This window comes from Pelophylax lessonae, assembly GCF_965119305.1.
Source record: "Pelophylax lessonae genome assembly, chromosome: 13".
In the NCBI taxonomy this organism is placed as follows: Eukaryota; Metazoa; Chordata; class Amphibia; order Anura; family Ranidae; genus Pelophylax; species Pelophylax lessonae.
Genome location: NC_138780.1, coordinates 124,513,871 through 124,541,553, shown reverse-complemented (window position 1 = coordinate 124,541,553; position 27,683 = coordinate 124,513,871). Strand labels below are relative to the sequence as shown.

The following is a 27,683-nucleotide window of genomic DNA, read 5'->3' as shown; positions in this document are numbered from 1 at the left end:
CTTTCTCATTGGACAGAGAGGCAGCAGCAGGAGCCAGGGCCCAAGAATAGGAGGATCTGAGCTGCTCTGTGCAAAACCATTGCACAGAGCAGGTAAATATAACATGTTAACAACATTATTTTTTTAAACAAATTGCCCTAGAATTTTTTTACATTTTGACAGTGGGTGCAGGGAGAGAATTCCCCACCATGGGGGGAGATGGGGCAGGGGGGCGAGAGGAAGGATTCTAAATATGTTACATGTTACACCCCAAATAGGGGTGTAACGTGTTCAGCAGGGTGAACTTATCCTTTAATCATACATAACCGAACGCAAAAGTGTTAATAGCCATAACTACAGGGTTATGCTGTCACCTTCAGTTGAATGGACACTGGGCAGAAAAAAAGGCAGGAGTCATTCTTAACCAAAAGAACTATCCAGATTTTACCTTTCGTTGGTTTTGAACAGTAAGAATGAAAGTTGGTTGCCATGGGCTACATTTTGTTCATTACTTTGTCTTACTGCTTTGAGACCTTTTTAAAGCAGATCTAAACCTAAAAACAAAAATGTATCTGTTCACCAGTCCTTTCAGCAAGTACAGAAAATACCTGTTGATCTTGACAGTAATGCAGTGTCCTTGTCCCTTCCCTGTGAGCTTAGAAGAAAACACTAAGGACCTTATCGTTATTGTGTAAATTACTAGACCCATCAATCTGCCATGTAATGGTTATGAGCAAATGCAGACATTTTTGAAGTCCTGACTGTGGCAACCTTAGCTCCCTCCATAAATATATTGGAGAAAAGAGCATAAATTTGTAGGGGACAGGAAGTATGTAAATTGCAGGATTATCAGGTGAAAATAACGCAAAAGAGCCTGAAAAAAGAAAACGAATGCAGACAACACATCTGCAGACTGGTATTCTGCAATAAAATAAATTTTTGGTTTTGGGTTTGGAAATGCTTTTTTTTTTTTTTTTTTTTTTTTTTAAAAAAGGTTTTCTATTGTGCTACATACAGCCATACAATGTTATAACCTGAACGGTAAGAGCAAAACAAAAGCCAAAGTCCTTTATTACACATGGAGATGAGCAGTACAATGAAGAATGATTACATAGCAGCACAGTCTACAATAGGTACAGTATCAACGCTAGACACAGATATAAAAAGAAGCAAAAAAAGGAAGATAATTTTAGTGCATACAACACAAGTCATAAAAATTGTCAATGAGGAAGCCTCACGATACACAGGTCATCGAAGCGCTTAGCCACCTAGCCCAAATCTTAGTATACTTGTCCGGGAAACCATTGTTGATATAAATAAACTTTATGTAGGGTAATATATTATTCACCTCAGTATTGGATACGCTTTAATATCTGAATTATGTCTGTTACTAATAATACTATTTTTTTCTTTCTTGTAGATTCCTTTTGCAAGATATGTTGCAAGAAGTAATGTAACTAACGTTAAAAGGTAACAAAATAACATTAAAATGCTTAAATGATTCTACCAAAGTAAATTGCTAAACTTCAATATGCCTGTGTGAATATAAAGGAGGCAGGCCTATTACAAGTTGGACCAGCAATGGGGAACTACCCAGTTATCACACATTATCTTACCACCTGCTAGCATTTGCAGCTCTTAAAATTGATTTTTTTTAAATAAAAATATAATTAACTAATTGGGGATGGTCCATATATTAAAAGAAAATTTATTTACAGATAGTCGTGGATTGCCTGGGATAATAGGGTTTTTGTACTAACCATAATATCCTTTAGCTAAAGTCAGTTGAGGGACCTATGGAGTCTTTACCTTTTGGGTAATAGGGCTGCCCACGGGGGGGGGGGTTGGACACTGGCAAACAAAAAACTATAGGCCAGTCCAGGATAACCCCTACTATTTGTAACATGCTATTGTTTTATGGCAAAGCAGAACTGAAACATGATATAAACGCATAGGGGTGGAACCTGTATCTCTTTATGGTGAGCACAAAAATCCCTGAGGGCAAAGGTTGTTTTTCACTTTTAGGACATCCAGAGCAGTCCAAATGAGGGGTGAGCAACAAACCCTATCAGGCTGAATAAAACAACAGAGAACAGGGGACTTCCTGAAGCTCAGGTAGCCGCTATCTGAAGGACTTTATACCTGAAGCTGGCATCAGAGACGGTCAACGCAGCTGCCTCTTAGAACTTGGAGAACACGTGAACAGAAGACCAGGTGGCAGCCTTACAAATCTTGGAGACCGATTCCTGATCCTGAAGCCCAAGAACATTCACAGATCTAATAGCAAGCGCCTTGAAAGGAAAGGGTGAATTATTGTTCTGTCTGAACAATGGAACCCTGACTGCCATCAGGCATGGGGATGAAATCTTTTGACCCATTGTCAGACCCTACGCTGGTGTAGTGGGTCCTGATTTCCTCTTGGTGCACTACAATGCCTGGCCTTATGTGGCCAAAGTATGCAGCCAGTTCCTGGAGAATGAAGCAATTGATTCCATTGAATGGCCCCCACGCTCGCGTGGTGCCCCGATGTTTTCAGGCATGCATTCAAACATGTGGGGGCCATACAAACTACTGAGAACCATTTTGAGTTGCTGCAAAGAAAGTTCAGCAAAATGGACTAGCCTGTTGCATCTTTTTTTTCCACATTGATTTTCGGGGTGTCTTTGAATTCAGCTCTCTGTAGGGTGATAATTTTCATTTCCATCAACTATGTGGTATCCTTTCATTCCTAGCACCTTACCCAGTCCATATCAGTATAGATATCCAGCATGATCTTTTTCCCCATTGAGATCTGATATGTTTTCAAGTGTTCCTTTAATTTTTATGAGCAGTGTATATGATGCCAATAGCACCTGCAACACAATGTTAATGTAACAAACAAAGTGATAAAACTTAGATGCCAGTCTATATATACCATTATGTACATGGCAGCTTTAGAATGTGAAATTCTAAAGTGCCAGTCCTAGATTTCACATGTATGGAAAGTAAAAAAATAAATTTCCATGCTTGTGAGTTGGGAGAAAGTCCAATATTCAAGCCATTTTAATGCTGAGCTTTTTACCTTTTTTGTGACATCAGGTACTGTATTGAGAGAGTATTTAGGCCACGAAAATTGAACCGCTGTCACCCAAAGGAACTCACTGAATGTGCATTTGATGTGATTACCTCATCTGTGAACAGCTACTTGCCTACTGCAGAGACTATCTACACGATATATGAAATAATTCAGGAATTCCCAGTGTTACAGGTATGGTTCTCACAATGGGAGTAGCAAATAACATTGAGTGAAAACACCCATGGGGTTTGAAGGGAGCCTTACACTACAGCGCAAGGGTATAACATCTAGCCCCACAAATCATGCTGAAAATGTGCAAAAGATAGCTGTAAAGAAAAAGGTTAGATTTATACTTCCTTTACCTCCATCTTCTGCATGCGAAGTGTGACATCACCAATCATCTAGGAAGATCCCTGAGGAATGCAGACTAGGCCAATCCTGGGGAGATTCTTTTGCAAGAGCATCGTTTTGGGCTGCTCTGTATTCCCCAGGATCCTGCCAGAAAAAGCATAACATCACACTTGCCTAGGCGCCACAGGCATATAAGGTGGTGGTATTGTAAGTATAAAGTCTAACGGTTTTCTTTACAGGTACATTTTTACAAGGGGGGGCAGGGTCTTATTTAAGCAACAACAACATGAAATGTTTTTAGGCTGGTGATCTTCATTATGCCTTGTAATAACAGCTTTTCTTTAATATCTGGGCTCTTCTGTTATTTTGATGTTAACTTTCCTCTTTGAAGTTCATCTGAAACAGCTAATATAAAATTCTTTTACAAATCCAATTAATTGTACACTTCAAGGAGTATTTATATTATGATATTCTGTTTCTAGATTCTATGTTCCTCTAACATTTATTAGAATCTGTAAAGCATTAATACTCACTGGGATTATTTCCACGACTGACCACCACTCATTGACGTCATTGAGACTTTACCAGTACATATCAAATGCTTTGCTTCCCATGCAATATGCACTTTGATGATGTAAGCTGTGGCAGATTGCTGTATGTAGAATAATGTTTAGTATATATGAAGGGTTAAGTTGCTGTTGCAGGAAAGCATCCTGGCATGACGGATAGCAGAACTGCATATATTCATGGACCTCCTTTTCTCCCCACCATGTTCTAGAATCAAGTGGTATTTTTACACACTAGACCTCCGGAAAGTTTTACCCCCTTCATGACTAGGCCATTTTTTGCTATTCAGCACTGCACTAGTACAGGGAACATGGGGGGAGGTGGGGGGGCAGAATTGAATGATCGCACATCGACTGCAGCATTGGGAACTTGTTATATGTTCCACCCTAAAAACAGGTTGAATATGTCCCCTTTTTGGAAAGTAGACAGAGACATTTGTAAGAGGTATGGTGAGCTTTTTGGAAGATGAAGAGATTGAATAACAATGTTTTTTTTTTTTTCACATACTGTCACCATTGCACCAGTAGTGTTTGTTTGTTGCAAAGAATTTCATTGTAACAGCAATGTTTTCAACTGTCATGCATGGGGTAAACCTGGTGCAGGCAAATAATGTACATGTATGTGCCGTCCTGCCACAGTATATGTACTGTGGCTGGTTGACAAGTGGTTAAGCTAGTATACCAAGTAGAATACCTGCATAAACTATAATTTTTTGTTTGTTTTTTTTTTTTTTGCAATAGCTGCAGCGTAGAGTGTTCATACACCATCTAATCCAGCCCAATATAGTCATTGTCTACACTGGCTTGGTGAGGGCTGTACTTTGTAGGGCTTCCCAAAGGCACACTCTTGCGTTGGGAGGTTGAAGCTAAAATCATACAGAAAAATGTAATCCATGTCACTCAATGAATTTGTGTCTGCCATACAGGATCAATTTGTTTCCAGCACTTCTGCTTAAGCCTCGTACACACGCAACGATTGTTGGCCGACCAATCGTCCGTCTTTTGTCCAGTGTTGTTGTGTTGGTTGAAATGTGCTCTAGACTGCACACGAATTTTCTCGGCCAACAACAACCAACTTCAGAAGTGATGTCATGTGCTGGTTAACTTTCCGTGTGTTTTTTCTTCTCTGAGCATGCCCAGTCTTGCTCATCAGTTGTTTGTCTGCCGAAATCTGTACTGACTTGACGAAAAATCGGCCGTTGTGGTGACGGCCAACAAAAATTTTATAGCATGCACACCAGATTTTGTTCGGCCGAAAAGTCGCAGTCGGTTGTCGGAATCATCATACTAACAAGCCGACAATCGGCCGATCGGACGTTGGCCGAAAATTCACGGCCAACAATCGTTGCGTGTGTACGAGGCTTTAGCCTGCGCTGCAGAAATGTACGTTTGGCTACCATGCAGGTGCAAGAGAGGCCCAAATTAAAAACTTGCATTGGGGGCCATGTAAGAAGACAGGGGGGTGACACAATCCACCAGACCCTACTTAGGACTGCAATGTTCATTAAGCGGACTGACACTGTAATTCCACAGATCTCTGTGGCCCAGTAACTACATTTTGAAGGTATTTTATTAGACTTGACATTGAACTCTGTCACCAAGAGCTAAAGTGTAACCATAACTTTATACGCAGTCTATACAGCTATTTAATGGTATAACTAGTATAGTGTCATCAATTTGCAGACTACCGGTTGCAAATTGATTAGGCACACTAGTGTTCCCAGTGTGCCAGTGAAACTTGAATCTGTTGTCTTAAAATGCTTTCTTATAACCACTGGTAAAGCATGCTTTGGTATGTGACTGACAAATGCTTTTGGGAAGCGTGCATTGCTGTGTGACAGTTCTAACAGCTCTTTTAATGTGTTATTCCAGGAAAGAAATTACAGTATTCATTTAAATCACACATCCTTATTAAAGGCCATTCTCCTCCACTGTGGTGTGCCAGAAGATAAGCTTATCCAGGTGTACAATATTCTTTATGATGCTATGGTAAGTGCTCATGGTTACTCGATGTTACTCAGCTTCATACCATAGACTCTATTCACTAAACTATTACCATCATTATTTACTTTTCTTATCCGCAATGATTACAAAATCTCAAAGTAGTGACTGTCATGTAAAATAACCTGTCATTTATTCACGTTTGTAAATTGATGCTTTTTAACGCTAGTGCAAGTAGTCATTCTTCATCTGGTACTTCATAATCTGCATTCTCATGAGTTTTGATTCAGCACTGTTAACCACTTCAGCTCTGAAAGGTTTTGCCCACATAATGAGCAGGCCATTTTTTGCAATACTGCACTGCATTGATTTAACAGACAATTGCGCTGTACCCCAAAAAAGTATTTTTTCCCCACAAATAGAGCTTTCTTTGGTGGTATTTGATTACCTCTGCGGTTTTTATTTTTTGCACCATAAACAAAAAAAGAACCACAAATATTTGAATATATATATATATATATATATATATATATATATATATTTATTACATTCTGCTATAAAACATACCCAATAAAAACATTTAAAAATTTAAATGTTTTCATTAATTTAGGCCAATATGTATTCTGCTACATATTTTTGGTAAAAAAAAATCCTAATAAGTGTATTGATTGGTTTGCGCAAAAGTTATAGCGTCTACAAACTATTGGATACATTTATGGACTTTTTATTTTTTTCATTGTTTTTACTAGTAATGGTGGCAATCAGCTATTCTTAGTGGGACTGCGACATTGCGGCGGACAAATCTGACACTAAGTGACACTTTTTGGGGACCAGTGACATCAATACAGTGATCAGTGGTAAAAAAAAATGCACTGTTGCTGTATAAATGACACTGACAGGGAAGGGGTTAACACCAGGGGCAATCAAGGGGTTAAGTGCCCTCCCAGGGAGTGCTTTCTAACTGTGGGGAGAATGGATGCACTAGAGGAAAAGAGAGATCTGTGTTTCAGTTTAGCTGAAACACAAGATCTTTCTTTTCCTCTCTGACAGAACAGCAGTCTGCCTTGTTTACATAGGCAGACTGCTGTTCTGTCATTCTGCTGAACGATCGGCGGGTCCCGACGGCCATTGTGGCCGCAGGACCCGCAGATTGGCTCACGCTGTGTCCATTCCAATTACAGCGGGCGCGGTGCTCCGGCGGCACAGGCCCCGGCATCTTGTGTACAAAATCACATACATGTACGTGATTTCGTGCAGCCGGGCTGCCTTGCTGCAGTATATATGCAGCAGGCGGTCCAGAAGTGGTTAAACTATTCACCTTATGTTAACCCAACATTATTTTTTCTTTCTAGATTGAAAAACTTACTAAAAGAGAAGTGGAGGCCAAATTCTGCAACCTTTCTCTCTCTCAGAACAATGTAAGTGCATTTCAAATTAAAAATGATCTTAAAGTGTTTGTGAGCGTAAAATAATATGCAGTACATATTTGCAATGGATGCCCAGTTTCTCATGTTTTACCCCTTTAAAGACTTTGTAAATATAAAAAAAAATGATGATAAGTCACAAATGCACTCGGCTCCTGAGTTCCGTTGTGGTCTGAGCACACACAGCATTTTGTGTAAGCTTTTTCTTTTACTGAACTACTCAACTCCCCGCCCACACCTTTTCATCTCTGCAACATAGTCACTTATTATTCTGTAGTCCAAGATAAGAATTGATAGAGCTCATCAGGGTATATATATATTTTTTTAACACCTAATCACTGCTAAAGCTTCTGATTGATCACAGTGATCAGTCACTGTATCGTCAGTGTATTTTAGGTAGGGGGGGGGGGGGGTGGCTGGTTTCCGATCCCCGGATTGCTGCTAAAGCTTTTGATTGGTTATCACAGCGATCAGTCACGGTATGACCAGTGCATTTAAATTAGGAAAAAAAACAAAACCTTTTTTAATTTTAGTATCGGGGTCAGTTAGTGTCAGTGTCTTTTTGGTAGGATAAAAAAAAACAAAATGTGCACTGCTTTTTCTATTACGGGTACAAATAACAAGTACATACACATACGTGGTATCGCTGCAAAAGTTTGGAGCAGGAGAATTTATTTGGGGTAATTATTTGGTGGTAGGTTATGGTGATGGCAAGAAATATACAGCTAAATTGCTAAAGTGGTTGTTAAGCCACTTGTTTATGTTTATACAATCCCCTCTTGTTTATTAACACTATGTACCCCAGTGTCTGTGCTATATGAAAAAAATGCAGGTTTCTACCTTATTTTACAGTGTCTCCTGGCGCTCATGTGACTCCTTGGCTCTCTCCTCTCCCTGGCTGACATCTACAGTGGGAGGGGCAGAGAACTCCTACTATGGTAATGTCAGCCGGAGAGGAGGAGAGAGCCGAGGAGTCACATGAGGGCTGTGAAACGCTGAAAAATAGGGTAGAAATCTGCATTTTTTTCATATAGCACAGACACTGGGGTACATATTGTTATTAAACAGTGCGGATTGTATAAACATTTACCAATTATTAGGGCAGCAGAAAACAAAGGGGGTGGGCACTGTCATGAGCAGACAGGCAGGGAGGGGTGGGTGGAGAGCTGTGGATGAGGAAGGCACGTAAACTGACCACAGTGTCGGGGCTCAGCAGCCATGATAAACCATGGTCAGTTTACAGGGGGAGGGCAGAACCAGGTAGGATCAGCCAGTAATTTTATATGATACAGGGGGCCAAATTACACAGCACAAGCACTTTGCTGCATAACATGCTTTAAGGACACAGTTTTTTTTTTTTTGTAGGGTAACAAATGCTTTAAAAAATATATACAATTTTTTGTGTGCCAATTTTTCTTTGATAATAAAAAAAAATAATCAGGAGATGTCATTATCATCTACCCCCAAATGAAAGCCCAGTTTGTCTTGGAAAAAACAAGGTAATATTCACCTGCAGTTGACTACACTAAGTAGCTGTGTTGCAAAGATATGTACAGTTTATGAACAGATGTCGAAATTGAAAAACCGTTTTCGGGGGTTAAGATTTGTTTTACCCTCTGCCATGAAGGGGTTAAAGTCCAGGCAGGAAAAGCTGAAAAGATAAGGATATCACAAAAGTGACATCCATGTTGTTCAGCTCCAATTCAGCAGGGGAATCTGTTCATGGATCCCCTACTGATCAGAACAGACACCATGTAAAAAGCGCCTAAACCTCATCAGCTCAGCTGACCCTACAACTCCTTCTCAGAGCTGGGGAAAGATGGGTAAGGTGAGCCGAGTTGCAAAGAGAAGAGCTTCATTGTTTCTCTGTTGGATGAACTGCTCCACAGGGTCTCAGTGAGGGCTTGTTTATTGGCCCATGTATTGCTGTTAAAAATTATATAAATGCAGGAATGCCCATATCCTGGTTATGAGTTCATTTTAACCTCTAGCTAACCCATAAACCTAATAGTAATTACCATCAGGGACAAACTTTCTATGCACGGAGGCCCTCTGTAATCTGTGAACATCCTTAATGACTATGCAAAGTGCAATAACTCTTTCAAAGGTAACCTTATAACTGACTAGTTGGGAGAATGTAACTTTGCTCTACCTTATTAAGTTTAATGATGTTTCAGAGCTAGCACACGCACTTATAAATACAACCTTTCAGCAAGGGAAGCAATCATGGACCTCACATAGCACTACAACAATAATTACGATCAGGTGCTAAAGCTTGATTTATTTTAAAGTGGTTTTAAAATCTTACCATATACCCATTGACCTGATGGCCTCAGGTGATACAGAGAGAGGAAACCGATCCTCCCACATAAGTTGTACCTGTTTGCTTGCAGCAGTTTGTCCTGTACAGCTTCGTAAAACTCAGACTCACAAAGCAGGAAGCTAGGTGCTGCAGTTACACACTGTACAAGGACTCTGAAAGCTGATTGCTGGGAAGGGACTCGCCCCCTTCATACTGCACGCAGGAACAGAGTTGAAGCTTTCAATCACAGGCTGTGTGCTGGAGATCCCTCCCTGTCACCTTCTTAGCTCTTGGTGTTAGTAAAACTTGTAAGAACTAACTCATGCTGATACCAGAGGAATGACAGTGCTTTGGAGAGAGGCAAGTAAACACTATAGAATTATGTGTTCAGATTTCATGTTTTAGGTTTACAGCCACTTTGCAGTGCAGCACATAGCAATTGCTAAATTGGGTGTGTGTGTGTATTCTGGATTCTCCTAGAAACACTTTGCATTTCTGTATGCCCACACTGGCATTTTCTACACTTATGTGGTCCATTGTTGGCAGCACCTCCTAGGCTTCCTTTACCATTTAGTACAGAATGAGACACTATAGTAGTGATAGAAGTATTGACCTATGAATGTGTGTTTTTCGCTGTTGCCCAGCTATTTATAAAACAAAAGTTATACTTTTGGTGTTTCTTACAGTTCCAGCTGAATCGACTTTATAAGTTTATTGAGCAGAAAGGAGAGCTCCATGAGCTGGTGGCAACAATGTCTTCTCTAACAAAGCAGAAATCGGGGGTTGGCGTCCTAGCAAAGCAAGGCCTGAAGGACCTAGAGGAGATCATTGGACTAGTTAAGAGGCTGGGCATTAAGTCTCAGGTGAGAATCTACTGATACTAGGAAACCGTTTACCTTCATAAGTTATGAACCTGTACAATAATTTAAGCCTTCATTTTCAGAGTTGTGTATAAGCTCAATTATGATTGATATGATTAAGAAAAGATACACAGTGCCCTTCATCTAGTACAAATTAGTAAAGGAATGCTATGATAGGATGCTTTTGAATGTAGACACGATCTAGTACTGTTCATGTTCATAATGCATGAAGGTTCCTGCTACTGTATGTGAGCCAGTCAAGAGCAAGAGAGCCTCTCCTCTTGTGCAGATTGCTATATCGAAATCAGGCTCAGGTATGCATGTAGGGGGGCTGTGGGGGGGGGGGGGGCTGCATGCAGAAAGTTTGTTTTTTGACCTTACTGCATAGAATGCAGTAAGATAACAAAACCTTCTCACTCTACAATCACTTTAAATCCTGCGGCCAGGGCTGCCGATAGGAGGGGACGCAGGGGGAATCAGATGTGGGCAGACAAAGAGAGGGATAGGTGCCTGCGGAGACAATTACAGGAACAATGCCCTGTGTGTCTTCCCCTGCAGCAGAATGCTGGTTTCTCCCTCCCCCCACAGCACAGACCCCCTTGTCCTGCCCACATTTGATTACCCCTGTTGTGTGTCCCTCTGTTTGCCTGAGGGGGGGGGGGCTGTCATGTAGGCTGTAAGGGGCCCCATGATTTCTAACAGCAGCCCTGCCTGTAACGCATATTTACTATGCCCTGTAAGTAGATGCTGATGGAGTCACAGAATTTACAGTGTCTGCCTACAGAGCAGCTGGGAGGAGGAGTTTCAGGAGGAGGCGTCAGTACAGGAATCATTGCTTGCAGGCAGCAAGGTACTGTGGGAAATGTAGTCAATAGAAATTTAAAGTAGACAGCAGAGAAGAAGCTGCAAAGCATGCAGAGAATCCAGGAAGTTGTGAACAGAGATGGCCAGCAGACAGGCAAAACTCACAACATGAAAGGAGATCTTTTCAAGTAAGCTTGTACTGGATTGTCAAAAATACCTTTTGGTTTTATTGCTATTACAATGCTAAAATGAAAGTGGATTCTGTGATCATAGAATTTCTGTAAATACCTTGTGATTGGTCATAAGGGCTCATTTCTAATTAAACCACTTGTCGAGTGTAGAACATATTAAAATGTCTTGTCCGCAAATGGTTATACCATGGTTATGGCTGCAGCTGCAGTCATGATCTTGGTATCATTTTTTTTTTAAGCTGGCAACTTGGTTTTCTTGTAGAGGTGACTGTGATCACTTTTACAGTGCACCAAAGGTTCTCCTGCTGCCGGCTACATTGGTTTCTAAACTGTCCTATTCTTCCATGGAGCCCAGGACTGCAGTAATATGTATAAAGATTTATTTATTTATTTATCTGATCATGAATAAATTGCAGGCAGTTTTCCCATTAATGCCCTATTCATGTTATAGCATGTGTTAACCCAGGTCAATGCAGCCCACCACAATGCACGGCATATGGCTTGTAGTGACGTGCGTTGTGTGTTGCTCTCTATTGTACAGTGCATTGGGGTGCCACTTAGGCCCCTTTCACACGGGGCTGATCTGTATGGACGGACTCCGCTTGCTCAGCAGGGATTGCTCAGTTGATCTCCCCTGAGCAGGCCGATGACAGTTCCGTCTTCGCTTACTGTGCAGAGTCCCGCTCTCCTCTATGGGGAGATCGGATGAAAACGGACAGCCTGTCTATTTTCATCCGATCCTATCCGACCCGCTGGATGGATGGCGAACGTATCGCCATCCGTCTGTTTTCAGTGGATCTTGTTGAATTGGATGCCAGGCAGATGTCAGGGGACACATGCCCGCTGACATCCACCTCCCCATAGAAGTCAATGGGTGGCCCAATCGAGTCTGCCTGAAAAACTGACAGGCGGACCTGATCGGTTCGATTGCGTGAAAGGGGCCTTACAATGAATGCACATTTCCACAAAGCGCAAGTGTGAATAGGCCATAATGGTTCTTTTGTATCCTGTATGTGACCGTGCCTCACCTAGCTCTTTCCCTAACTCTTTCCCTTTCTCCTAACTGTTGCTAAGCATGGCGCACACTCATTGGTTCCTAAACACTGCTAGGCACTTTGGCACGTTGCCAAAGCAGCAGCAATATGGTCTATTAGGTAAGGTTGGTGGATTATTGCAAAACCAGCACCTTGTGATATGCAGGTTTTGGAAAGTCTAGAAAAATGATTATGGAAAATAGGTATAAAATTGGAGCTTTCCTATAGCCTATGAAAGCTTTTTTCTCTTCCGTTCATTGACGGACACAGCTCCTGATATTCTTAACCATTGGGTTATACTGCCCCCTACAAGAGTAGGACACTTGGCAGAAAAAAAGTCCGGCTATGCCTATGGGCAGTCCCAGGGGTCACCCGCCCCTCTCCCTGCTATAGGGACTTTTTCTGCCTAGTCAGGAGTAAGGACCTAGTTCCTTGCTGGGATCTCTGGTTCTGGCCAATTTTTTTGTCATTTTTACATAGAATTATATTTCTCCTGAATTTTTCCTGTGAGATCGTCAATCAACTGCCGGGCTGTGCGATGGGCTGGATAATCTAGATTTAGTGGTCACCCCAGTCTGGCCAGCGAGTGCACGCAGACCTCAGCTCTGTGCTGGTTTGGCCGCGACATTGCCCCACTGGACAGGAGCTGGCCTGCGAGGTCGCATACGACCGGGTCTCAGCCCGAGTCACAGCATTCCTCCTGGCTGACAGACCCTCTATTTCGATAAAGAGGGGTTCTGTCTGGAGCGGTGCCCACCCGGTTCCTGGTATGGTGAGTAGCTGTCCCCCCTCTCCCCTTGAGGGTTTTGGGGTGGATATGGGCCCCTCCTTGGGACGGTGGGACCTCCGGGTCCCCCTCCTTCCTGTCGGGCACCCCCTTTTCATCTGTCCCCACCCTACCCCCCTTCCACTTATGCTGGGGCTGTTTGGGTAGTCTGGTCCACCTCCTGGGGTGGGGGCAGGGCGCTATACTGGCAATTGGGGCTGGGGGGGGTTTTGTACCTGGACGATCGGCTGTGCGCGGGGGGGGGGGGTGGTTGTACCTGGTGGGGGCTCCTGCCAGGACCTTCTGTCCTGCCTGCGTCTGTCCCTGAGGCCTAGGGATCCCCCCCTGGAAACCTCATGGGGCCACCATTTTGTTGTAGCCTGTGTGTTTCTATGCACGGCGGCCATATTTGTGTAGTCCAGTGGCCATTTTCTGGTGGTTTGCCATTGAAAATAGTGGTGGCCATGACAGTGAAGCTCTTTGGGCGGCAATTTCGGCGGTGGGAACACCTCCTCATCCCCTGGTGTTGACTCCTGGATCCTTTTACTTCCCGATTGCTGTGCGTGCAGATTATCCTGGTGGCTGTGGATGCCTGTTTCTGCTGGGGGGGGGGGGGGTGAGCCTGGTGGGGTTCTCTCCCTCTCTGCTGAGGATCACTTGGTGCTCTGTGCCTGGCGACTGGGTGGTGCTGCCAGCACGGTGGAGGTGTCCCTTGCAGTGTTTTACACCTGTTTTATGGGGTTCCCCTGGTGACTCATGGAGTCTTTGGAGCACATCTCCCCACCTGCTCCCCTCTCTGAGGCTCTGGGTCCCAACCATCCATCAATGCACTGACGGCGGTCCTGGAGTCCTTTGTGACCTGGGTGGCGGTGGCTTTCCAGTGACGGGCTAATAAAAAGTGCCCCCGCCTCATCTGTCTCATCAGATCCTGAATCTGATTCGGTCGCCGTCGAGGTGGGTCACCCTGTTGGGTCTGCAACCACATGCCCAGAATCCTCTGATAGTGAGGATGTTTCCTCCACGTCTGCAACCGCACACGAAAAGGCGCTGGTGGAAGCACTGATTGTATCTGTGCGTGAGACCTTGAAGATGGTGGACGCAGCTGCGACGGAGCAGCAGGTTCCCTTTGGCACCATTGGCAAAGGTGTTTCCTTTCCCCGCCTATTTTGACAGAATTGTCGCTAAAGAGTGGGGACGACCAAAGCGTCCCCTTGGGGTCCCTTAGCGCTTTACTAGGCATTACCCCTATGAGGATTCCCTTATTAAGAAGTGGACTGTTCCACCGGTGGTGGACTCTCCGGTTTCCAGACTGAACAAGGCAACCATGATTCCGGTTGAAGAGTCCCCAGCCTTTAAGGATCCGGCTGACAGAAAGGTGGAGGCTGTGGCCCACAATGTAACAGCACTGAGGCTGGTATTCACCATTGCCCTGGTGTCACAAACTCGGACCGAGTAGGCTAAGCTTTTACGCCATGGCCTGGAGGGAGAACAGCTCCCCCCTGCCCTTGCTGAGCTAGTTGACCAGCTGGTCCAGGGGTCCCTTAGGGTCGACTGACAAGGGCTTGAAGCCTTTCAGGGCCTCCTCTGGAGGATCCGAACAAACATGGTCTGGCAAACCGAGAGCGGGCTTCTCCAGACCCGTGGACAAGGCTCCTTCAGCATGAAGGTGCGCCCCCACTCATATCGGGGGTTGAGGGGACGTCTTCGCTGGTTTCTGGACCCGTGGACTTCCCTGATACAAGACAAGTGGGTCCACAAAGTAATTCGGTCCGGCTACAAGATCGGGTTTCACTCTTGTCCCCCGGCAAGGTTTTTTCCTTCCAACTTGCGTCTGTCCCTGGACCGCTTACAGAGTCTGTTTGGGGCGGTACAAGACCTGTTGCTTCAAGGGATGATTGTCCTGCTTCCGACTTTGGAAGGTTTTCAGGGTTTTTACTCAAACCTGTTTACGGTTCCCAGGAAGGAAGGCAAAGTGCGTCCAATCCTGGACCTTAAGGCACTGAACTGCTATGTGCGGGTGCAGAAGTTCCAAATGGAGTCCACTCGCAAGGTGGTAGCATCCCTGCGTCAAGGGGATTTCCTTGCTCCTATTGACATCAAGGATGCCTACCTTCACAGTCATGTGCCATTCACCAGCGTTTTCTCCGCTGCTAGTAACAAAACTGAGTACCTATAGCAGGGAGAGGGAGTATACCCCCTGGGACTTCCCATAGGCAGAGCCAGACTTTTATTCTGCCTAGTGTCTTACTCCTGTAGGGAGCAGTATAACCCAATGGTTAAGAAGATCAGGAGCTGTGTCTGTCAATGAACATCAGAGAAATGGATTTTACGGTAAGTCAAAAATCCAATTTTTTTTTCTGAAGCAAATCGAGATAGCATAATAGAATATGAATGTTTACCACCAGCTGAAATTTATGTAACGTTAATTGCTACATTAATTTAATTATGTTCTGCGCCTCCAACATTTGTGTCTGCTTTTTTTTTAGGTGGTGGTAAATTTCGGCCTGGTGTACAAGATGCAGCAGCACAGTGGGATTGTATTTCAATTTGTGGCATTCATCAAACGCCGGCAGAGGACCATCCCTGAAATCCTGGCAGCTGGGGGGAGATATGACCATCTGGTACGTGTTGTGTAATGAAGAGTTGCGGGGGACTGGGCAGTGAGTACAGCTGGTGAGCAAATAATCCCTTGTCTTTACAAGGTGACACGGAGCACATCATAAGAGCATGTGCTTATTATCCTGTGTTTACTCTTCACTGACTTACCAGCTATGCATGCCAGTGTTTAGGAAAAGTGGAACAGTGTCATTTATTGAAAAAAGCTGAACACACATTACTACTGTTTTTTATTTGCATAAATAACAGAAATATTTGCATAATTTCCATATAATCATTCATTAGCAACATTCCCACCTTCCAGTTGAGGCCCAGAAAGCAGAAAAAAAAACTTGGTAAAATGAACCCTTCTCTTAACCCTTTTCATAGCTTACGATAAACAAATCTGTTTCCCCTACTTGCAGGTTTTCAGGAAAAATGTGAAGTATAGTGTCAACTTCCTCCTGTTATTGGCTGCTGCAACCTAAAATAATATAGATGTCACAGCCTTTATATAAACTCCATAATTCCCCAGTGTGGATAATGGTTCCATAGAATAGACTCGTCGGGACCTTATCTGGAAGAATGGTCAGGCCAGGATTTGGCACAGCACCCCCAAAGATGTAGGTGGTTTAGCTGTTCCCCACCCTTGAAACCTTTAACTGCTGCTCAAATTGAACCGGGTGTGCCACATTGATTATAGATAACTCTACTCAGTCCATTCTGTTGACCTGCACTCCTCGTGCTAGTGCAATTGAAGTTCCTTATGCAAAAGTGCAGCGCTACAAAATATTGAACAGGTGAATAATAAAGCCTCAAAAATTTATGAACATGTATGCCTCTGTTAAGGCGACCACATTCAAATTACACAAATCCAAACAAAGTGTATAAAATAAAATACCTATAAAAGCAGTATGTGCAAAAAAAAAAAAAAAAACCCAATATAATGCATGAAGTCCAAATGAACTCCCAAGGGGACAGAAGAGGATCCCCAAAAGTCTTTATAGAACTGCACACCACCTCAGAGCAACAAGAGAGAGGCTTATCAAAATTGGATGACCCCCAGGTATGAGTGGTCAAATAGCACTTATATGCAATCCACCGACAGTCAGCTTGACTTCAGCAGTATAGCAAACATCCACACTTCTATATTCATATGGTATTCTATGTACTTCCAATTGAAATGAAGAAAGACGGCATCATAGAAAAAGGAAACATTCTCCATTGTGAAGGTAAACAAAGTAGAAAATAATTTACTGTGGTGTGTATACTTAGAATGAGGACAGAGCCAAAAACGCTTCACATCCCATACAGTATTCTCATGCCAGGACCCAAAATGGCCATGGCTAATTCCTGCATGTGCAGTAGCGTGTGTTCCGGCTCCGCTCTATGCGTTTCGCCATAGGTAACATCATCAGGGGAAATTGAAGCTTTGCAGGCAAATTCCTTGCTATCTAGCCATTGACGCCCAACACTACTCCTCCTATCCAAACTTTGGGCATCATTCAGTACTTTAACCCATTCTCGGCTATAGCAGAATGACGGCTACAGCGTGGCCGCACTTTGCTGGGAGACTGTCATTTGACGACCTCCTGTGCTTATGCTGCCTGTGTGCCCCTAGAGCTTGTATCAGCAGTGATCTGTAAACGCTCTGTCTTTCGGACTCAGCTGATCACAGATCGGCGTAAAGACCTAATCATGGCAGCTCTTTACCACGTGACCAGCTGTGTCTAATCACTGCTGATCATGGATGTAAACAGGATTTGCCAGTTATCGCCAATCCTCCCCTCACACTGACAGCGCGTGAGGAGAGTAGAGCTGAAAAACGGCAAGTCCACACACGGGGCATCTGCACTGAACATCAGTGCTCTGTTTATCAAGGCAGCCCCAACAGTGCCCACCAGTGCTGCCTGTCAGTGATGCCAATCAGTGCAGCTCCAGCAACGCACATCAGTGAAGGAGAAAAATTACTTATTTACAAAATTTTATAAAAACAAAAATAAAGCACAATTGCTACAAATCTCATGGTAAATGTCCATATACTTGGTGGAGTGCACTATATAGTCCAATAACTTGGGGGTGCCATCAATATAGGAACAGAAGCCAAGAACAAGAGGGAGAGGCGCCTCTAAGTGTAGACTTTAAAACCGTTTTATTGCATAGTATATAATTGGCAACTCTCATGTTAGGAGATAAAACTGGCACTTCATAGTAGTAAGGCTGTCCCAAGGGTCATCAGTGGACGTAAGGTCCATTCGCTGGCAGCGCCATGCAGGGTTCACCTCGCTGGTCACCGTTATGAGGAAGCTGGATGTACGGTGGATGTACACTCAGATTGTGGTGCAGGTGGCTTAGCGGCGTAGGACAAAAGACGTCACTGGAATGCAACGCGTTTCCGAGCATGTGCTCTGTGAGTGTTATGGCAGCCGCACTCCTTCAAGCTTGTTTTTACTTACAAAATTAAGAAACTAAGAAAAACCTTTTTTCTCTTTCGTTCATTGACAGACACAGCTCCTGATCTTCTTAACCATTTGGTTGTACTTAGGGCTGCCGCTAGAAATCCCAGGGTCCCATACAGCCTACCTGACAGAACCCCCCCCTTCCCAACTTCCGGCGAAAATATCAAAAAGATATTATCACCCCCCCCCCCCCCCAATCTCTCTTCCTAGCACAAATCCCTCTCAATCACCCCTCCCAGCACAACCCCCCCAATCCCTCCACAAATTCACAACCCCATCCCCCCAGCACAAATCCCCCAGCCCTGCTCCTAGCACAAACTTTCCCCATTACACTTTCTAGCAAAGAGAGCTGCCAATTCCTTTAAACATCCCAGGCATAAATTATTTTCCCATTATTATTTCTGTAAGCCCCCCAAACCGACAGGGAGAAACCACTACTAAGCCAGGAGGGGGTGCACTATGTTGTGCTTTCCCCTCCTGTCTGAACAACAGACAGCATAAGAGACAGGGACAGCATAAGAGACAGGATCTCTCTTACATTGCATCGGACTGTACACACACACACAGTTTTATTACCGCCCCCTACCCATATTTCCTGCTGTCGGGAGATGAGCAGCCCGTGGAGGAGGTAGGGGGTGGTAATCAAACTGTGTGTGTGTACAGTGCGATGCAATGTAAGAGCGATCCTGTCTCTTATGCTGCATGGACGAGTGTTTTTCAGACAGGAGGGGAGAGCCCACAGAGCACCACACAGCGCACCTCCTCCCAGGTCTTACCTCTCCACGACTCCACCACTTCTCCAGACTGCTGTCCCTGTGTCCCAGCTCTGAGTGTGGGCGGGGACAAACAGCTGAAAGTCGGCGAGAGGAAGAGAAACCGGCTTCCAGCCGGTGGAGGAACAGGCAGACAGTGCATTGCTCTGTCATTGATCCCTCTCCCCACCAATCCTCCTGCTGCCCAGGCCCCCCTGTGTGCCCGGGCCCCATACAGAAGTACTGGCTGTACCCCCCTGATGGCGGCCCTGGTTGTACTGCCTCCTACAGGAGTAGGACACTAGGCAGAAAAAAAGTCTGGCTACGCCCATGGGCTGTCCCAGGTGGTATACTCCCTCTCTGCTATAGGTAGTCCAGTTTTTTTCTGCCTAATCAGGAATAAGGACTTAGTTCCTTGCAGGGATCTCTGGTCCTGGCAAATTTTCTCTTTTTAGATAGATTTTTTTTCATAGCCCCACCGGACGGAGGCTGGCCTGCGAGTTAAATGCCTCGCGAGGTCGCATATGACCAGCTCTCGGCCTGCTCTGGTGGTAGCCGGCATTCTAAGGTGGGCAGAACGGTTAATTTCCGACCTCTCTCTATGAGTGGTCCCTTCATCTGTGGAGTTGTGGAGTGTACATATATTGCAACTTCTAAAATGCTTGTATATTGTCCTCTTTTAGATTTCCCAATTTCGTGGGCCTCAGACTGGATCTGCCATTATACCCTGTGCGGTTGGTGTTAGTATTGCTATAGACAAGATCTCAGCTGCTCTGTCCAATGCTGAGGAAAATGTAAGTCTGACTGATTCACTAAATTGTACTTTGTTTTAATATTATTCTGTGGACATCTTACTCTGTTATCTAAATCTCAAAAACCTTTGAATTTTTTTTTATCAGGCAAGCAGGTAGCACAGATGCCATAAATACTCAAACGCAAAGGTGGGATGCTCTGTAAACAATCCTAACACCCAACAGTTACACTCAGTGTAGAGTACACAATGGCAGAGCAAACAATTGATATGGCAGACTGCAGTGTTCATTCAGGTTGGCTCCAGGTTTTATAGCTTTACACAGTCAAGTAGGGTTGGATGGGTAAGGCTAATGCTTCATTGAGGGCAAGACTTATGACATAGGGGCAGGTTGGATGTCTGCATTCGGCAGCCATGGGTACATAGGCCAACCTTAAAGTGTTACTTTAAAATATAATTTCAAGTTATTTGCCTCTTTAAATATGCCAGTTGTATATGTGATATATATTTGTAATATCTAATCTTATTTAATTTACGCTTAGAATACCTGGTTGATCCTACCAACTCCCATTCTTTTCATTCTAAGCAGAGAAGCTGATCCACAATAGTGTGGTCAGTTTGCGTCCTGTGTCTTCCAGTTCAGAGGTACAGGACACTGTGCAAGGTCACAGTGGGCCTGGGTCCTCCATAGTCTGTTTTGGAACAAAGCTACCTCTGAGCGTTGCACTGTTGATTAAAACTATGCAAGTCTGCTAAGGATAGGGGAGTGATTTACCTGGGCCTTGTTCTTTTCTTGTGTTCTGTTGTCATAGAAATGTTAGTACTAGCGGGTATACGTCACTTCTGACGGTGACGCTATAACAGCACATATAGTCAGCCCATCAGCTGATCAGTGATGCTGCAAAGAGGAAAAACCTGTTGAGAAAGCAGAGAAGAGGGATTTTAAAAGTGCCAAGAAAACAGATTGACATATAAACGTAACAATAAATTTAAAAACAATTTTCCACATATAAAATCATAGCACAACAATTATACGATTATGGTACGAATGCAGTGACTTATGCTCTATATGTTTCGCCAGCTTGTGGCTTCTTCAGGAGACTTTAGTGAGTACCACATACATAATCGCTAAAAATTGGAAAACAGCATATTAGCCACCAACCCAACTACCATCAATAAAGGTAGATTCTCACATCAATTTTACAATACATCAATTTTTGCTAATAAATATTTCTCAAAAATGCATATGACTTGAAGGTCATCATTGTAAGGCCCTATTACCTGACTGTGCATAAAGCGTTTTTAGTGTACTACATATCAGGAGGATGGTCACAAGGGGATATCGGTGAAACCACAGGGAGGGAGACTGGATCCCCAGTCAGCAGGGCTGCTGTTAGAAATCGCGGGGCCCTGTACAGACTACATGGCAGGGCCCCCCAAGAAAATATTAAAGATATATTTAGCTAAAATTGCAACAAAATCACTATTATCAGACACAAATATAACATAACATACATAATTCCTGCTAAATCTAAAAAAAAAAACCGTGTTAAATAAAAAAGAAGATGAGATGACAAAAATATACAGGCTGGGCAGTTGGAGCTCAGTAATCAGAGAGACAGAGAGAGAGAAACAAAGTTACAATTTACAAATAAACTCCTGAGCAGAGATAAGTGCTGGGAAGGGGGCCCACAGGGAGGGGGATTAGTGAGGGACGACTGTCTCTTTCTCAACAGATAAAAGCTGATAGCAGGGAGAGGGACAGATCAGATTCAGGTGCTGGAGGAAGATTTCTGTATTTGTTGTCCATCACTAACCCACCTCTCTGTGTGGGCCCCCCTGTGTGCTCGGGCCCCCTACAAGAGGGCTGGTGGTCCCCCCTATCAGCGGCCCTGCCAGTTAGGTCTGTGCAGAAAAAGTAGGGAATCAACTATGAAAAAAAGAGTAAATTTGTCCACCATAGTACAGTAAAAGCCAGGACGTTAATCTTTAACCTACCAGAATGCTAAATATGTGCCAGACAGGGTAAAGCCAGAAAAATAAGGGGCAAATGCTGAGAAGTTGCCAGAAGCTTGCAAACAATTCAATTCTGGAGGTATCTCGTGGTTTAAGAACTCCAATAAATTGCTATGGGACAGGTACCTCTCCACCTTGAGTAAAGCATAGATCGCACTTATAGGATAAAGTGCTCCCACCAGACTGACCAAAAATTAAATAGCACCGATCATGAATGGCTCAAAAGTATAACTACCTCTGACTGGCAATATGGCATTCATTGGGTTTCTCCTGGGCAAGCCACTGCACTGACTCCAATTCTGAGGGTCCTTATATACCCCTCCCCACCTGCATCAGCATCTAATGGCGCAGATGGAGGCGTGGGCGTCCAAATAAGCCACCACGCATGCGCGATAGCAATAGGGACCTACGGCGCCATGATGGAAGATCTGCCCATAAGAGGGCGGGACCAAGGCATACAGAGACGCCTCTTGCCCAGTTCGTTGCCAACATTGCCCTGGAAATTGCAGGGTGCCATTTTTAGATGAAAACCTCCTTGGAGAAAGCACAGGGGGCAGCCAAATAAAGGGGACACCGAATTGGGACAACACACTGGGACTATAGTTTCAGATTAATTGCTCCGAGTGGGGGCACCTGTACGGTCACCCATCCCCAGGGATCACTATGCATCATGTGCTCCATCTAGTGGATAAAAACAAATCAACATCCACAAAATGTTTTTAGCACTGACAATTACAAAAATGAAAATATGTAACTATTTCTAGGGCCTTCCGATGATCCTCCAGTAGTCACATATATTTTTAAATTACAAATCAACAATGGATATAGACAAAAATCTATAAATATGTGCCATGCAAAAAAGTTGAGATGCACATAAAAAAAAAGTCAATTTATAGTATTTTGAAAAGAAAACAGCAAAGCAAAAACCCATTCCATAAGATTGATTGGGTTATAATAAGAGCTTGAAGCTAATGGATTAATTTAAACCAGGATATTTTGTTGCTGCCAAGGTGTGAATCCACTTGGTTTCACGCTGCAAAAGCTGCCTATCCACATCTCCTCCTCTCTCATGTTTGAGTATGTTATAGAGCTAAGAATTTAATTTTTGATGCTTGAAATCCATTAAAAAGGGCCATATGCCGGCTAATATAGGTCTCTAGTTTAATCTTATGCCTCGTTTCCACTGAGCGGAACGGTTCGGGTCGGTACAGTTTGGAAGGGTTGGAATGGTCCGGTCTATTCAGGTGAGCGTTTCCACTGCAAGTCGGGCGGACCAGGGACCATGCGGGGTTTACACCAAATGAGGTGTTTGTTTTGCTCTTTCATTTGACGTGAGCATTGATGGTTTCCAGTCCGCCAATCGGTGGACTCTATTGTGTGACGCCAGTAGCTCCGCCCTAACCGTACCGTACCATACCATTTCCTATGGCCCTATATCTGAAGCAGGACCAGGAATGGTGCGGTTTGGCTCGGTTGTATGGGCCACTTTCATAATGGAAACACCCAAAAATGCGTACCGTACCGAACCGACCCGAACCGATCCGCTCAGTGGAAACGAGGCATTAGAGACCAGGGACACATGGTCCCCGACTCTATGAAAGAATAGTCTTAGTTTTTCCATAATAGGCCTTGCATTTACATTCCATGTAGTACACTATGCCTACAGTTTGACAGCATAGAAGTTGGGACTATATCAGTACACTAAAAATACTTTATGCGCAGTCAGGTAAGAGGGCCTTACAGTGATGACCTTCAAGTCATATGCATTTTTGAGAAAAATGTATTAACACAAATCGATGTATTGTAAAATTGGTGTGAGAATCTACCTTTATTTATGGTAGTTGTGTTGATGACCAATATGCTTTTTTCTAATTTTGAGCGATTTATGTATGCGTAAAGACTCCCGAGGAAACATGTAGAGCAGGAGTCACTGCATTTGTACCAAAATAGTTTGGTTATTGTGCTATGATTTTATATGTGTAAAATTGTTTTTGAAATCATTGTTTCAATAAAATTTTGTTACTTTTATATATCAAACTGTTTTCTTGGCATCTTTAACTACTTGCCGACCAGCCGCTGCATTTATACGGCGGCAGGTTCCCACGAATTGCCGTACCTGTATGGCGGTCCGCTGGAGCGATCCTGGGGGAGTGTGTGTGCCAACTTGCTAGTGGAGAAGCTGATCCACAGGGCCGGCGGCCGCAATTGCTACTGGGCAGCGGCGATCACTCCCTGGGAAGAGATAACGGCGGTCTGCTGTTGTAAACTTCCTCCTATTTAGGAACACAGGTCTCTGTATTGATTTCACAAGCCCATCCCCCCCCACAGTTAGAAAACACCCCCCAGGCTCACACTTAAAGAGGTTGTAAACTCGTTTAACTTTTTTTTTTTTTTTTTACAACCTGAAAGACAAACACATAATGAGCTAGTATGCATCGCATACTAGCACATTATGAAATACTTACCTTACAACGAGCCCCACCGTGCCGCTCACTCACCTGTATGACGAGCGACATGTTCAGTCGCCCGTCTTCCCGGATCGCGTCATCCGGCCATCTGATTGACCAGAGCCGCGGTGACGTCACTCCCGCGCACGCGCGCGGGAGCCGACGGTCACGGCAAGGGACTCTGAAGGAACGGCACCAGCGGCTGTTCCTTCAGAGCGCATGCGCCAGTGACGTCACTGGCTGCATGTAAGGTAAATATCTCCTAAACGGTACATGTTTAGGAGATATTTACAGTACCTATAGGTAAGCCTTAATATAGGCTTACCTATAGGTACAACTTGCAGAGGAGGGTTTACTTCCTCTTTAACCCTTTGATTGCCCCTGGGTTAATCCCTTCCCTGCCAGTGTCATTATTACAGTAAAAGTGCATATTTTTAGCACTGATTACTGTAGTAATATCACTGGTCCCCCCGAAAGTGTCAAAAATGTCAGTTAGGGGTCCAATCTGTCCGCGGCAATGCTGCAGTCCCCTAGTTTGTAGACGCGATTACTTTTGCGCAAACCAATCAAAATACGCTTATTGGTATTTTTTTTTACCAAAAATATGTAGCAGAATACAAATTAGCCTAAAATGATAAAAAAAATGTGATTTTTAATTTTTTTTTTTGGGGGGGGGGGGGGGGGGAATGTTGTATAGCAGAAAGTGAAAAATAATGTTGTTTTTTTTTTTTTTTCAGAAATGTCGTTCTTTTTTTGTTTATAGTGCAAAAAATAAAAATTGCACAGATGATCAAATGCCACCAAAAGAAAGCTCTATTTGTGGGAAAAAAAGGACATCAATTCTATTGGGGTACAGCTTTGCATGACCGCACAATTGTCTGTAAAAGTAGCGCAGTGCCAAATCGCTTAAAATGGCCTGGTGCTTAAGGGGGGAAAATCTTCCGTCCGGAAGTGGTTAAAATCCCACTTCTCTGCTTTCTCAATATTTTGACTACGAAGGGATGGGGTGCTTATGACTCTTTGACACCCGGCAACATATTTATTTCTATATAGAAAGCAAATTTATGATTTTTAAAAAAGTGGATTTAGAAAAAACCTTTTCTACTACATTTCTGTCATTGCATATATGACAAATGCAGAGGCTTTACAACTACTTCAACTGGATCTTTGCAACTACATAGTATTTAAAAATATACATTTTAAATTGCTACAATTAACTTTTTAAAAGTGTATTACAGTTTCTAATTTACTGATTTCATATGTGTGTACGGCTCTTTTTCTTCATCCAAGGTCAGCAGTTGTGACTTGCTTGTTGTAAGTGCCGGGCAGATGTCTGTAAGCAGGGTAACTGGCATCATTCAGAAGCTTTGGGCAGCAGGCATTACAGCTGAGATCATGTATGACTGGTCGGAGGTAAGCACAATGTCTGCCTTTACTTCCTACAGATAACTTAGAACTGGGAAGATTCTGATGTAAAATATAATATTATTGCTAGTTCATTACCCTGTAAACTAGTAGGAAAAAAGAGGCAGTGTATATGTTGTTAATTTTACACAGCTTGGCTGGCTGATCCTTAACTTTTGCAGTGATTTCCTGTTTTTATGTAGCGATAGCATGTTTCGTGTGTGTACACTGCACCAATCATATAGGCTCTTGCCCTTAAGGAGCTCATCACCTAATGTTCCTACTAAATTCATGTATGCATGTTTCTTTTTTACAAGAGTAAAAGGGAACATGTGGAGAAAACCAGTGCAAATGCAAGAACTACAGTGCTGGGCTTTGGGTGGGAATTAAACCTAGAACCCCTGTGCTACAAGGCGAACCAGCTACAAACTTGGCATTGTTTTGCTTTGTCTTGTCACTTCATTAAATATATGATTTCTCTGTTTATATAAAACAATGTTTGTCAATGAAATATCATTGAATTGTGCAAAATTTCCTTCTGTTTCTAGTGACATTATTATAGAATTTAGCATGGAACAGTAGTTAACTACAATCATGTTGTAATACGTATTTACTTGTAGAGTCTACTTTTCCTATATATAGGGTTAGTGAAATTGTGTGGCCTGTTGAATGGTGGTGGTGGAGCAGCATGACTAGCTGTAGACCTAAAGGAAGATCTCACTTTTCATAAACGTGCTCTTGTTTTGGTTGAAGTGCATGTTTGTGGATTGTGTGGACAACTTCAGGGTCAATGAACGTGTCTGCAGATGTCACGGTGGGGTTTAGTTACTAAAGCTGGAGAGGGCAAAATATCACTTCTGCATGGAAACCAATCAGCTTCCAGGTTTTATTGCCAAGGCTTAAATGAACAAGCGGAATCGAGAAGCTAATTGGATTCTATGCAGAAGTGAGCCTGATTTTGCACTCTCCAGATTTAGTAAATAAACCCCAGTGCGTCCTGAGTTAAAAAATATGAATCTTATCAGGAAGTGATGACCTCAAATCTGTAGGATGTTTAAGATTGTCCTACAAAGGCACTCAGTCAGATTCTGCGGATTCTGCAAATTTACTGCTGAATCTTATGCTTTGTTAGAAACTCTTACATTATTTGACAAGGTTCTCACAATAACGATCTTTACTTTTTTACTTGGTTCCTAAAAATGCATTTTTGTCTTAGTCACAGGATGAGCTGCAGGAGCATTGCAGGATATCTGGGATCACACATGCTGCCATAGTCTCAGATAAAGAAGGAAATCACGTCAAGGTAAATTTGAGTTATGTGTAAAAATCACAGCCTACAAGTGAGTTCTCACCAATTCTTTAACCTCCATGAATATCTGAAGATAATATTAATGAGAACTAAAACACAAAAGATCAAGGAGGGTCCTCATATGGACAAGTCTTTGCTGATGAGCCTACCTTACATTTCTGATTTGTCATGTTCTTCAGTCCTGTGCATTCTGTCCCCATTTGTGTTTTAGATGTGCAGAAATGATTTGAAGGTCTTGGCATTAAAAGATGGTGTTGGCACAAATTACATACATCTTAAATAAAGAAAAATTTCTGTTGTGACCTACTATACGCATAGATGGTAAAGTGTAAATGTACCTTTAGGGCAGTCATCAAAATTCCCACTCGCCTGCTCGCATTTAGCGTGTGGAAATTATCTCAGAGCGAGTGAGAAGCCGTATCGGAGGAGGGGGGGCAGGGTTGAATGGGAGCCAATTCTGCGATTGGTCAAGAAACTGTGGGAAAGGGAGAAGAGAGGAAGAGGATAGCTGGCTGGATCACACAGTGATGAGAGGCAATCTCCGCTGGCGAACAAGGTTCCGCCTCCTGGACCAGCTTCTATGATAGACAGCACACTGGTCCAGGAGGCAGGACTTTGTTTGATAGCAGAGATGCCCTCTCTGTGGGATCCGGCCAAATCTACCCTCCTTCCCCACA

The 27,683-nt window shown here is 43.4% G+C and overlaps 1 protein-coding gene across 1 annotated transcript in view; it reads left to right on the top strand.

Annotated features, from left to right (window-relative positions):
- Positions 1–27,683, top strand: part of EIF2AK4 (eukaryotic translation initiation factor 2 alpha kinase 4) — a 141,193-nt gene that overhangs the window by 75,397 nt on the left and 38,113 nt on the right. Inside the window, exons 24-32 of the mRNA XM_082275339.1 lie at positions 1,400–1,449; positions 3,058–3,226; positions 5,824–5,940; positions 7,245–7,310; positions 10,305–10,481; positions 15,760–15,894; positions 19,763–19,873; positions 25,584–25,706; positions 26,914–27,000. Coding sequence (XP_082131465.1) covers positions 1,400–1,449; positions 3,058–3,226; positions 5,824–5,940; positions 7,245–7,310; positions 10,305–10,481; positions 15,760–15,894; positions 19,763–19,873; positions 25,584–25,706; positions 26,914–27,000 — 1,035 coding nt within the window. The remainder of the gene's footprint in view (positions 1–1,399; positions 1,450–3,057; positions 3,227–5,823; positions 5,941–7,244; positions 7,311–10,304; positions 10,482–15,759; positions 15,895–19,762; positions 19,874–25,583; positions 25,707–26,913; positions 27,001–27,683) is intronic.